General features: G+C 53.4%; 1 protein-coding gene across 21 annotated transcripts in view; it reads left to right on the top strand.

Annotated features, from left to right (window-relative positions):
- MEF2D (myocyte enhancer factor 2D) overlaps positions 1-13,273 on the top strand; it is a 94,916-nt gene that overhangs the window by 51,477 nt on the left and 30,166 nt on the right. For 14 of the 21 annotated variants that reach the window (XM_030024618.2, XM_041125769.1, XM_041125768.1 and 11 more), the window contains 2 exons: positions 270-404; positions 10,968-11,260. In XM_030024618.2, the coding sequence (XP_029880478.1) occupies positions 11,207-11,260 (54 nt within the window). In that variant the 5' untranslated portion in view covers positions 270-404; positions 10,968-11,206. Of the gene's footprint in view, positions 1-269; positions 405-8,802; positions 8,823-10,967; positions 11,261-13,273 lie in introns of those variants that run through there. The other 7 variants (XM_030024617.2, XM_030024612.2, XM_030024627.2 and 4 more) reach the window with 2 other exon arrangements.

Raw genomic sequence — 13,273 nt, 5'->3', positions numbered from 1 at the left:
ATCTCTGCTTGCAAATCATGGTGGTGTTACAGTCTCAAATAATTAATGCTGTTCATGGACCTTTGTTTGCTTTACTCAAAAAAATAACGGTGTCCAGTGGTAAGCTTCCACCTGTTAGAGGGCAACATGCTCCGGGCGTGAGTGTGTGGCTGCAGACCAAAGTAGGTTTTGGGGGTGGAAGTGGTGGGGATGTGTACAGATGGATGGGCAGGTCCACCTCTGAGAAAAGCAGATGGCCAGGATGCCAATTTTTGTGGTTTTGTTTCCAGGTTGGAAGTGCCAGGGGCTGGTTGGAGCTGCGATGGTTGAGTCTGAGCATTGGGATGGAGGCAGGAACCTGGTCTTGCCTGTTCCTGGTGGTGTTGGCCAGATCTTTCCCATCCATCTCTCCAACGGACTCTCCGGTGAGCTCTTCTCTGGCGTCATCCTCCCAGTATTCAGCATTGCTATATCAGTGGCAAATTAAGCTCATTTGCTTCTTATCCTTCTTCTTGTGGTCACGTGGAGCTGGTGACCACCATCCCCTTCCCAATGATGGGAAGCTCCTAGCTTCACCAGCTTCACCAGCTCCTCTGCACCCCAGACGCATGCTGGACCCTCCAGCCCCTGGGGAGCCCGGTGCTCCCCACCTGGGACATGTAAACCCTGACTGAGAGTGTGGGATGGGACAATGCAGGAGCAATGTCTGCTTCTACGTTGCCTTCATGTCTTTGGACCTGATGGATGTCATGGCTGCTTTGGACACGGATACAGTTAGCAGTCAGTAGATGCAAATAAAATCAGCAGCCCCGTGACTTTTGGCGTTGCTGCTATTACTCACCAGTGCTTGGGGGTGGGGGAAAAAAAAGAAGTGGTTTTGGGAGGCTGGTTTGAAAGATCTTGGGGGTCCTTGGGGAAGGGCTGAGCCTTTGGGAACGGTGCTGCTGGGGTCATGCGCTAGGAGGGAGGATCGTGCTCGAGGGCTGAGCTCCAGGATGGCACTGGAGATCTCCGGCCTCTTGGCAGCCCCGGCTCCCAGGCGGAGCCCGTGCTGTGGTTTGGGTGCCAGAGGGTCTGCAAAGCTGCTCTTGGGTGTCCATTCCTGGCTGGGGACACAGTGCGGGGTCCCCAGCTGTGTTGGGGGATGGAGATTTGTGCCATGCTGCCCTTGGGTGAAGGCAAGGTGACCACAGGTTGCCCTGCGCTTGCTGCAGAGGTTGCATCCCCAATCCCATCCCATTGACATGGGAGGGAAGAGGAGTGTTTCCCCCAGGACAGTTTTGCACTCCATTGTGTCCCGTGGGGCTGCTTTGGGTTTCCATCGCTCTCATGGATGGCCCAGAGCAGCAGTCGGGTCTCATGGAGTTTCCCCTGGGTAAAACCCCCGGTGGGGAGAAGAGTGTCCCCTCTGTTACTGGGGGAAATCCTGTCCCCTTACATGGAGAGCCCCTAAATTCCCTGCAGGGAGGGTTTCACCCTCCTCACGCTGCTGAGCCGCCCCAGGGGACCCTGTTCCCGTGTCCCAGGGGTGGGATCCTGCCCCCTGTGCAGGAGCTGAAGGCAGCAGTTGTCCCCTTTGGCATGTTGTGCTTTGGGACTTGCAAGTCATCAACATCCTTCCGATGACTGTAGCGAGGGCGTTGGCAGCGGGGACCTTGCTGGGCTGCACTGGAGGATGGGCGCACTCTTGGGATAGGGGGTGCCCAAGGAAGTGGGGTGTGATGTTGGGGTCCGGGTGCTGGCGATACAGGGAGTCTCGGCTGCCCCCACGCCAGGTTTGCATCTTTGCCGTGCAGTTTCCCATTTGAGAGAAAAAAAAAACCCCAAAGTGAAACATTGCTGCTGTTGGCCGCCGAGGCTTTTTCTGGGCTTGAACCCCCCCAACCCTTGGGTGGGGGGAGGCAGCTCGGTGGGGAGCAGGACTCGGTGGCCCCCAAAACTGTAGCCATGTCCTCCCTCTCTGTCTCCCCCTTTTCCTCCTTGTGACCTCAGCACCGGTGAAGGTCCCCACCATGGGTCTGGTTTGGGGTCAAGGTTTCAGCTGCTTCTGCTCCCCACTGGCACGGGGACAGCTTTGACAGCCTTCTGATTTACCAGTGCAGGATCCGACCCCAAATTCAGCTCTCTCTCCTTCTCGCTCTTTTTTTTTTAATGAGTCAACCTCTCATCTGTCATATTAAACCTCCTCATTACCAGGTATCTAAATTTTGCTCTGACAATAGTGACAGGGGAAGCTGCGATATCATTGCCACGGCGCGGGGCTACAGGGAGCTGGCAGGTGGTTATTTCATGCCCTGCAGGGAGCCGTGGGGGTGGGCGACGGAACCGGATAATGGGCTCTCGCTTCCCTTCATTTAGAAAACCCTACTTAGTGCAGAGGGGAAAATTACACCCGGTCTCCAGCTCTGGAGCTGGTGATGGATAGAGGACAGGAGGGAAGGGGAACAGCTTTGCGTGATCCTGGGGATAGAGGGTGGATGGGGATGGAGGTGACACAGGGCTGCCCCGTGCAAGCAATCAGTCCCAGCTGGGAAAGGGGATGCTGTGCCCATAGCGGGGTGCTAGGGCTTGCAGGGTCCCCAGCCTTGGTGTGCATGCCCGGGGAAGCCACTGAGCCACCCAGGAGACCGCAGCCAGGCTCAGGGTGACGGGTGACCCTCACTGCAAGGATGCTACTGCCAAGGTCACTGCTCAAGGTCATGGGACTTTTCTGGCGGCTGCATCAGCCTTTGCATGTCACCATTCCCAGAAGTGCTTTAAGGGTCACTTCAGCAAGGGGCTTGCCGACCCCTCCGGTTTAATGCCGTGCCGTGCGGTGGCTCATCCCCACCGGTCCCTCTCCGCAGCGTCTCCCTCCGGGAGAGAGGGCCGGCTGCCACCCTGGGAAACCACACCGCATGAGGAGCTGCTGGTCCCACAAGCTTTTCCTCCTGGAGTCCTTGTCCTCGCCTTGGCACGGGGTGATGACGGTTCCATGGTTGGCATTTGGCCAGTGCCGAGCGGGGCCACAGGCTTGCCGGTGACCTTGCCCGGGGCTCCTGCCCAGCCTCCCTTCTCCTGCCAGCTGCCCCATGTCCCCTCCAGCCTCTGCTGGCTCTGGCAGCATGGGGAAGGTCACTGGTTGTGCCCACTGTCACCTAGCCTCTGCAGCACCCATCCCCAGCCTGGGACACACTCCTGGGGTGCCGGATGCAATGGCATCCCTGGCTAGCTGTGGTGTGGGCTGAAACGGTGGGATTTCGGGGTGCAGGGGACCGGGGTGCCTGGTCTGAGTGCTGCTGCGGTGCCTCCAGTCCTTGTGCCAACGTTGGGGCTCTCACCCTTGTTTGGTGGGTGTTGTCTGGGTCCACACTGGTGCAAACGGATGCACAAGCTGCAGGGGAAGAGAAAATCAAGCCCCCTTTAATAATGTCTCCAAATCCTTTCTTTCACCCCCACCTTGCACAGGCAAATGCCAGTTCTCCAGCATCATTTAAGGGCTGTGCTTTTTTTTTTTCCCCCAGACTCTGCCGGTCTTGGCACGGCGCGTGGTTTTGTTACAGCTCAGCAGAGCTGGCTGTGCGGTTGGCATCTGCTTTTCTCCAGAGAGCGCCTGAATCTGGGTCAGGAATATATGTGTCTTTTTCAAATTCCTTGGGGACCTGATTGAATCCAGCCTTGCTTCTGCTCTCCTGAGCTTCCCGAGGTTTGTACCTGCAGCCGGCGGGACGGATCCTGCACAGGCAGGAGGACCCGAGATGCTGGTTTTGCTGCCGATCCTGGGGAAATCAGGGCCTTCCTGTGGGTGTCAGGTGCACGGGAGGGATTGCAGCTCAACGCTGGATTCGCACCTGCTAGGTGAGCAGGATTCAGCCCCAGGGAGGGCTTGGCCTAGCAGGGCACTGCAGCTGCATTTCTGAGTGGGAGGTTTGCTCCAGAGCTGTGTTTCGGCGGCCTTTCCTCTCCCCTCCCCCTGCCTGCATCTGGAGGCTCAACACAGGAACCCAGATAGCATCATCCTGAAACCAGAATAGAAGCTTTGGAGGAGACTTTAGCATGTTTGTGTGGTTTTGATCTCGGTTTGTAGATAAAGAGGTGCTAAACAATGCTAAGCTGGTGAGTTGGAGTCCTTCACGAGTGCATGCAGTGGGGCTGGGGAAGTGCAGGCACCTGCCCTCGCTGCCCGCCATGATGCCAAGGACGTTCCCACGTGGGTGCATCTCCCCTGTGCTGCATCCCTCCGGGGTGCCGGGGCTGCTCCTGCTGGCATTGCCCCTCATCCCCCAGCAAAGCTGGCTCGGTCCATCAACGGTCATTCGCTGGTGGGGCGATAGCAAGCACCACGCTGGTGCCTTTGCAGGATAGGAAGAGCAATGTCAACACGAATACAGGCGCTGGATTTTAGGGAAGAGGGCTTTTCCCCCTCTGCAGAGGAGAAGGAAGCCAGTTCTGCAGATCCTGAAACCACCAAGAAGGAAACTAAAAGTCCTTGGTGTCAGCATGGAGGATATGTTAAAAAAACAACAATTAAGTCACAAAAGGCAGGCCCGGCCATCAGTGAGAGAGGAAACAGGAAGGCAAGAACTGCAGTTAAACAGTCGGGTTCAAGAGGTGACTTGAGCTAAATCCATATCCTTAAGGGATGGAAGTCCAGCCCTGTCCGCAGGCGGGGAAGTGGCTCTGTTGGTTTGTGCCGGTGCGAGACCTGAGAGCCTCAGGCCAAGGCTTGGAGACCTCGGCTGCGGTTTGCTGTTTTATTTGCAATTGCTTTTAAGGCTTTTTTCTGCAGCAGGTGGAGAATCTGAGCTTTGCGCAGGTGCTGCCAGGCTGCTCCTCGTGGCGGCACAGCCACCTCACACCTCGACTCCACCACTTTTCTTGGTAAAAGCTGCAAGGTTGCAGCAGGGAGCGTTGCAGCAGGGCGTGGGGCTGCTCTCGCCACCTCCAGAGCATCACGGCTCCTTCCGTCCCTCCCCCCAGCCCGTTCCCCCCCGCGCCCCTACCCCAACACGGGGCAGTGAAGGGCTCAGCACACTGTCGGCACGGCGGGTGTAAACCACTTCCCATGGCAGGCTGAGCTCGCAGGCTGGTTTGCAGCACAGCAGCATTTCCCTGGCATGGGCTCTCTCGTGCCGTGGGCAGAGAGATGGGACAAATCCTGCACCTTGTAACCCACGTGCCCACAGGTTGCGTGCTGAAGCTCTCTTGCAATGGCCTTCCTTGCCCGGAGATGCTCCAAGACGGGGAAGGGTGTCCACGCAGCATGTTATTGCGGTCATTTCTGTATGTGGATAAACCCTAAGCCCCCCAAAATGTTGGTCCTGCTGGGCTGGGTTTGGTGAATTTGGTCCTGTTGGGTGCCCTGTTCCCCAGGGGAGGATGCCCAGCGAGGAAGACCCCTCATCCCACTGCGTTTGGACCTGTTACTCTCAGCTGGCCCCTTGGCTTGATGGAGCCAAGTAAGGGTAAATCCATCTTGGGGAGAATTCCTGCAAATCCTGGGTAAAGGGTGGGTTTGTCCTGCAGAGAGAGTGTTCGGTGCCTGGGCAGAGTGGGCTGCTGGGTTGGGCTGTGCATCTCTGTGGCTGTCACCTCCTTTTCTCCTTTCCATTTGGGACTTTCTGTGCCGTTATCAGACATCCTCCCATTCATCTCCTCTTCAAGAAGAGCCACCTTGGTCCTTTCAGCATCTTTACAGAAGGGTGTTTTTCTTCTTTTCCCTTTTCCTTCCTTTTTTTTCCCCAGCCTCCAACTGTCCTTTGAAGCTGCTTTTGCAGGTTTCTCCACAGCCAAGGACGTCCCCATGGCGCTGGCCCCAGTTTGGGAGATGGAGATGGGGAAAATGCCCCTTGAATCGGTGCTGTGATGAACCCATCCAGATTTTGCCATCACTCGTAATGCCGGCCCTACCATGTATTTTTGCACAGGCATGAGTGGATTGGGAAGCGCAGTGCCGCACATGAGAGCAGGGGCAGCCTGCTGGGAAAAGCAAGGCCGTGCAGAGCTCGAAAGGAAAATACATTTTTGGAAAGGATGTGTTTATTTGCCTTTATTTATCTTCCTAAGGCTTTTGGATTCATCGTTTTGATCTTTCCTTTGCAGCTGTGCAGCCAACGTTTGGTTTATTTAAGCTGACATTGTGCTGAGAGCACAAGGCTTTACAAGGTGGGGTTTTAAGGAAGGACAGCTTAATATCATCGCTTTCGAGAGGAGCAGCTGTGTCATGGCTGACTTTAGTAAGGAGGCAACTAAAAAGGGATGCAATAAAAGTATATTAAAAATAGAAAGTGGGTATGAGACTCTAAGTGCCCCTACTCATGCAGAGAGAAATATGGGGCTATTTAGTAGAAATGGAAAAGTGACAAATTATGGAGTGGTGCAAAGAACCCTGCTGCTCATGCAATGCCAAGGTGAAACCGTTTAGAAATAGGTAAAATAGATAGGAAATGTGTATAGTTGGTAAAAAATCCAGAAATAAAGACTTGGAAGAGATATTGGCTCTCCTGCCTCCCCAGCTTTTGAAGCTGTGGATTCAGCACCCCCAAATTCCTTGTTTTGTAAAAACATCTCCCAGCTGAGATTCCTCTTTGCTTTTTCTTTCTTCCCCCATTTGCAAAATGCTAACTCTGCTCCCTCACCCGTCTCTCCAATTTAAAGCAATTTACTTGGAGCCGGGTATGAATTACTCAGCACAGAGTTAACCAGCACCTGCTTGTAGTTAATTGGCATGTGTGTTAATTGCTGTGATAGTCATACTTGTGCGAGCCCGCAAGGGGGTGTAGGGCAGGAGGGAGGGATGCGGGTGCTAATGGGCTGCCTCTGTCCCAGCGCTTCTCGCTGCTTCCCCGGTGCGATGCCGAATTTCCCCTTTCCTGATCCTCGCCAAGGTTTCTGGGTGCTGAAGAGGGACGGGATGATTTTTTGCCAGCACTGTTCGCTCGGCGCAATGCCTGTGATATGCTTTACAGCAGGTTTGTGGGTCCCCTTCAATACCCTCGGACCCCTGCACCGCAGCGGTTCCGGTTCCTTCTCGCCGGGGTGTAGCAGCTGAGATGCTCGGTGGTTGCGTGGAGATGGTCACCATGGAGATGGGTACCACTGGGGATGGCAGCATCATTGGAAGCGGGGGGAGGCCGTGGGTGCCTGGGCTGGCCCTGAGCCCGGCCCCGCTCCTGCCTGGTTGCACCCCATGATGTTTGAGCCATCCCAAGCCTGATTTAGGATGGCGTTGGGTCACATTTTGGGCAAGGTAGTCTGTCTTACAGGGTTGCGGAGATTCTCTAGTGGCTCGTAAGGGCTGGGCTTAAACCCATCTGCTGGCGTTCATGCGACTCGCTGTGTGTCATGGCTTGGGGATGTTGGTGCCTCATCCCAAATGGGATGGAAAGGTCCTGTGGGCTCAGATGCTGCGTGGGGTGGGTGCCGCCTTGTCCTGTGTGCACCATGGGATGGTGTGAGCCTTGGTTCCTTGGAAAACCAGGGGAAGGAGAAAGAAGCTGCTGTCTCAGAAGGAAGAAAAGATGATTTAATGACTGGGAATATTGTATTGAATAAAAAGACCCAAGACCCCAAATGTTAAAAGTTATTTAAGGGTTTGAGTCCTTTTAAAAGTCCTGTGCTCTGGGTGCTTGGCTATATATACATTTAGGTGCTTAAATTCCACCCAATCACGGAGGAGGGTCACAGGTGATCCCAATGCTTTGGGGTGGGCAATTAGGGATTCAGAGCAATTTGCTGGTGAAGGAAAGGGAGCTGCCGAGGTGCTCAGCTCAGTGCACGGTGCAGAGTGGGTGCTTCTGGGTTGGGTCCGAGCAGCCAGGGGCAGTGCTGGCGCGGTGGGCGGGAGGGAGGGAGTCTCTCCAGGTTTCTTGTGCTTTGCAGATGCCGATCAGAAACTTGAGCCTGTGGTCGGACTTTCTGAAACAGCCACCTGGGCAGGAAACATGAAAATACCTGGGTTTAAAAATATGTTGGAAACCGCCCCCCCCCCAGCCTAAAAACAAATAAACCCACCCCAAAACCCCAGCTCCAACACCAGGAACATGAAGAGAAAAGGGAAGAGTTTTAAATCCCCTCCGTTGGATGAGTTTGGAGGGCAGCAAACAGTGCCATGCTTTTTTCCATCCATCCTTTTCATCCCATCCAAGGACTGCACTCACCATGGGGTGTTTTCCTTCCCATGCAGGGGAGAGGGATCAAGACCATCATACGGCCAGCTCATTTTGGCCCCACCGTGACAAGCAAAAAAAGCAATAACTGGCCTTTTTCCTTTGGGAGACTTTATCCAGTGGCATGAGCAAACCCCGAGGCTGGCATGATGGTCCCCATCTGGCCAGGGTGCTGAGGACCCAGGAGTTGGGATTCAAGAGTGGCAGGAGGAATGTGGTCTGGTGGTTGAAAAAGGTGATTTGTGTCAAAGCACCTGGGTTTTATTTGTGGTACAGGGAGGGGAATGTGGTTTGAATGCCACTGCTCGCATGCAAGAAGCACTGCCTTGTGCAAAGCACAGGACAGGGATGAGGAGCACCGGGTTTTTCTCCTTGTCCTTACAAACATCTCATCTCTTTTTTGAACGCCGCAGAGCTTTTGGCTGCGATAGCATCCTGTGAAGAAGTCCCATAACTGAATTGTGTTAAAATATGTTTCCTTTCACTTGGTTTAAATTTACTGCCCGTTGTTCTCCAGTGTTTATTGTTGCTTCTGGAGAGTTCCTCTCTGGTTTGGACAGTAAATCCGCTGTCTTTTCAGAGGGTTTCTCTGTCCAAGAGCTGCAGCACAAGGAAAGAATTAGCATCTTGCCCTGGGTCCGGATGCGGAGCTGTTGCTACTTCGTGCTGCTGCTGGCGGTTTTGAAGATGGTGAAGGTGAATATTTTTCAGCCAGTTTAAAGAAATGGCAACTCCAAAGGGAAAAGCTGCAAAGCAAACTCGGTGGAAAGTTCCTCCTCTGCCAAATTTTCTCTGTGCGTGCGAAATCCTCGTCTCGGCCCCCAGCCCTGGGGCTGTGGGCTCTCTCCTGCGTGGGCTTGCAGTGGTGGAAATGCCAAGCAGACACCCTGGGTGGATGAAACAAAAATCCTCGTTTTTCTTTTGGCTCTTCCCATATCACTGACCTTTGAGGGAATCTCTTGTGGCAGCCTGGCGCAGGCATCCCCTTCTCACCAGTGCCAGCCCAAGTGGCGATGCTTGGGGACCAGTGATGCTCGGGGACCAGCGGTGCTCTGGGACCAATAATGCTCTGGGAGTGGCCTTTTCGGGGCTGCCCACAGAGGGATGGGGAGCAGCAGCCAAAGGGCATTCCCCCGGCACCTGCTCAGCATCCCCCCCGGCGCCGGTGCTGCTCGCAGCTGGATGGTCCCTCCCATTTGCTGCTGGGAGGAGAAACACGCACCAATTTTGAGAAATAATGATTCAAGCGGCAAATGCCATCCCTGTATGGTTTGTCCTTGCAAAGAGTCTTCCTGGTGGGATTTACGAGGAAAAAAAGGGATTTTTGCAGCCCTTCATCTCTCTGGTCTTCCTGGGCTCCCCATTGCTCATCTTCCCTGGAGGACAAATTGTGGATGTCAGGGTGGGAAAAGTCTCCTCCTTCTCTCAGCTGCTCGAACCAGCACTGTAATCACAGAACACGATGCACGATGAATAATTTTACCCCCCCAAAAAAGCAGAGAAAAAGATTAAGTGACTCGCACGACTCAATGAACCCCAAAAAACAAGTGTGGGTGTGAGACTGTCAGGGCTTGTTTGTTGTCGGAGCATGGTCTGATGAGGATGTGAAGGATGGGGCCAGCATCCCTGGGGGGTCCAGCAGGGCTCCATGCTCTGGGCTGGGAGAGGAGCAGGAGGAGCTCGGTCGGGGCTGGCTGCAGATGCTGTGGGTGAATTTGGGATGATGGGAGGGGAGAAAAAGCTTGGGTTTTTTTTCTATGATTTTTGTAACAAGACCGAGGGCTGGGGGCTGCCAAGTCAAGGCAGATAGGAAGCTATTTTGGGACCAGCTTTTCCCTCCGCCTAGGTCTTGGCACGGGGCACCCTCGCCTTAAATGCAATGTTATCGCTGCTCTTATCCGGCCACTTGGAGAGAGGACCAGAAGAAAAACATACCTGCGGAAAAATGAACTGGCTGGGTTTCCCCCTTCATCCCCCTCGCTGCAATGCAGTGCACGCTGAAAAACTGGGGTGAAATAGGGCTGGGGGGGCGGTGTGGGTAGGTACATCTGGATATAGCCTCCAGCATCAGGGCATGCAGGTGCCTGGGGGATGCTGAGCCTCTGCACCCTTATCCGGTGCGGGGTCACAGAGGGAGGCTGAGAAAGGAGCTATGTGGGTCCCCCAGGACCTGCAGCACTCGCCCCTTTGGAGAGAGACGTGTCGAGCAAACGATACCCCTGAGTCGATCCACCACCCCCCCCCCCCCCCCCCCCCGATCGATGGAAACAACCAGCATCCAGCTGTTGTTGAGCCCAGTTGAACCCCGGGCTGTCTCGGCTTCCTTCGGAGTCCTTCTTCCCCTTGCCCATAAGAATTAGGTTTCTGTGCCTGATTATAGGTTTTTTTTAAATAATCACATAAAGACATTTTAAAATTCCAAATTGAAGATTAATGCAGAAATTGGAGACGGATTTAAATTGCCCAAGCTTATCACCCGCCACTCGACTGCTTATGACTTTATTAAGCAAAAAAAAAAAGTATGGCGTGTCACGGAGGAATAATGATTCACAGGCTTGTTGCTGCTGTCTCCTCCTCGACGAGCACCGCTGTGCCTGGCCCACATGTGTCCTGCAGCATGGGTGTTTTTGGGCTCCATCCTTGGGGCTTTTCGAGACCAGGTTGGATAAATCCCTCTGCAACCCTTCTGGCCTCAGACCCGAGCTGGAGGATGGAGCAGAGACCTCCCCTGGGGTGGGGGGAAGGAGCCATGCCAGCAGTGGGGAGGATGCTGGGAGGGTGCCAGATCCTGGATGGGGTTTGGGGACAGACGGTCTCACTCCTGTCTCTCTCCTTGCACAGGTTTCTGAGCAGCTGCTGACGCCTCAGCCCCACTGGATCCGACCTCGCAGGAGGATACCATGAACTGAGCAAGGAGCGACGCAAAACTTTTTTTTTTTTTTTTTTTTTTCTTTTTTTGTTTGTTTTTCATCCGAAAAAAAACCCCCCACACTCTTTAATGAAAGCATTTTAAAACGGGGTTACTTTTCCCCTCCCCTGAACTGAAGTCGTCCCGGGTGCAGTGAGGATTTCTGGAGAAGATGGGGAGAAAAAAGATCCAGATCCAGCGGATCACAGACGAGCGGAATCGGCAGGTCGGTGCTTTCCCTTCGGCTCTTCGCTCCCTCCTCACCCTCTCGCCTCCCGTCGGGTATTTTAAGGGTTCTGCTTCAAAATGACCCTTTTCCATCCCATTTTAGGCCAACCAGTGCTTTTCTCTCCCAACCCATAAAATAAGCAGATGGGTGAAACTCGGCACTGGGGCCGGATTCAGGCGGATACCCAGAACCAGGCAAACGGCCCTGTTTTGCTGTGGCGGGGAGCCGCAGCCCCCACCCAGGCATTGCTCCTTGTCTTGGAGCTCCTTGTGCCGTTTCCATCTAAGCGCTTTTCCAGAAGAAAGTATCTTCTCCAGTTAGTTCCCTTTTTTTTTTTTTTGGTCTTGCAGAAAATATATTTCAGTTGACATTTTCCGTGAGGTTTTTCCAATAAAAAGCAGCCACAACAAGTATCCATTTTTCTGAATGCAAACAACCCAAATTATTCTTTTTTTTTTTTTTTTTCAATTGAAAACTTATATGGGTCCACATTTTTTTTCCTTGTGCTCCATTGAGGCCAAGCCCTAGACATGCATGCATGTGCATGTGTGTAGAAATACATGCATGTATCTCAAAGGAAAGAAAAAAACCAACAGATTTTGCCCTAATTTACGTGTTCCTTGAGTCGGACCGGCTGAGCAGCAGCGCTTTGCTGGACCAGGTTTGCTCTGTGATGACTCCATCAATGTTTTTCCCTGTAACCACAAGACTTTCAGGCGGGTCCCTTTGCTCCGTGGCTTCCCGCAGTCCTTGACTTTGGCTCGGCAGATCCTGAAGCCTCTGCCTTTAGTCCAGCCACTGCTGCAGATGCCCCAGTGTGGCCTGCCACACTTCTTTTCTACTGCTTTTATTCCAGAAAAAAAGAAAAAAAAGTATGTGTATATGTTCCTAATGCTTAAAAAGTGGCAAATAACAGAATTGGATGAACTGGTTTATTGCTCCACAGCAAAACAATAGAAAATCGCAGGTTTTCTTCATTACAGCTTTATTTGGTGGCTGGGGGATGGGATGGGCATAAAATGTTTTTTGATAATGTCCCAGTTGCTCATGGCACTGTTTATTTCCATAATTAGCAGTAAATGGGGCGTTAGGGGTTATTAAAGAAGCTGGAGTGTATTTTATGGGGCAGCACTGCTGAACGTTGCATAGGGGAGAAAGGGATTTGCAGCTATTGGAGCCCCATTAGAAGTTCAAATGAACGGAAAATATTTGGTAATGCTGGAGGTTGATGGCACAGCCTAGTCCTGTTGTATAAGCCTTCAGGAAAGGAAAGAGGCATTTCTCTGCCAAAGGCAGAAGCCAAGGCGGTGGGAGGCAGTTTTGGGGGCCATTGAGCTGCTCCTTGGTGCAGGGCTTGGCTGAGCGGGGTTGGAGATGCAGACCCTTGCCAAGGTCTCACCAACCAAGTGAAGCCCGTGTGGAATTTAGCAGTGGGCGTTGCTCAGCACGACTGGTCCCATGGTTTTGGCACATCTCGGATGTCAGGTGTTGTCCCCAAAGACCAGTTCCCGGGTCTGGGGGATGTCGGTTTTCCCTTGATAGCAGCTGTGTCCCCAGCCAGGCCGATTCTTCCAAAACCCAGCGCGGGAGCATCGCTCCCCACATGAGTGCGGCATGTATTGCTTTGCTTTTCCAAAAACCCAGCCCCGTTTAAGTCGGATGTCAGCAAAGCAGCAGCTGTTTAATTGGTCATCAGCGCAGGATTTGCAATCAATTATTTTCGCTGCTCCCTTTCTTGGGGAAACAAGGACACACCAAGAAGAGAGGACATTTCGTGATGAACGGCTGCTCCAGGCAGTGGGTTGCTGATCTGCTCCATGCACTGCAGTGGGAGCTGCATGGGGCTGGGGCATCTGTCACCTCTGTAAAGGGGATGATAACCCTCTTGCTTTGCACCGGATGTGCACAGTGCCTGGACCTGGTCTCTGGGCTCAGAAATGTCCCATCTTGCTTCATCTCATTCCCCTTCCCTTCCTCTCCTGCTGTTGTTGCAGATCAGAGATGAGAAGT

The sequence above is a fragment of the Aquila chrysaetos genome, chromosome 9 (genome assembly GCF_900496995.4).
Source record: "Aquila chrysaetos chrysaetos chromosome 9, bAquChr1.4, whole genome shotgun sequence".
Classification (NCBI taxonomy): Eukaryota; Metazoa; Chordata; class Aves; order Accipitriformes; family Accipitridae; genus Aquila; species Aquila chrysaetos.
This window is presented reverse-complemented; position numbering and strand designations above follow the sequence as displayed.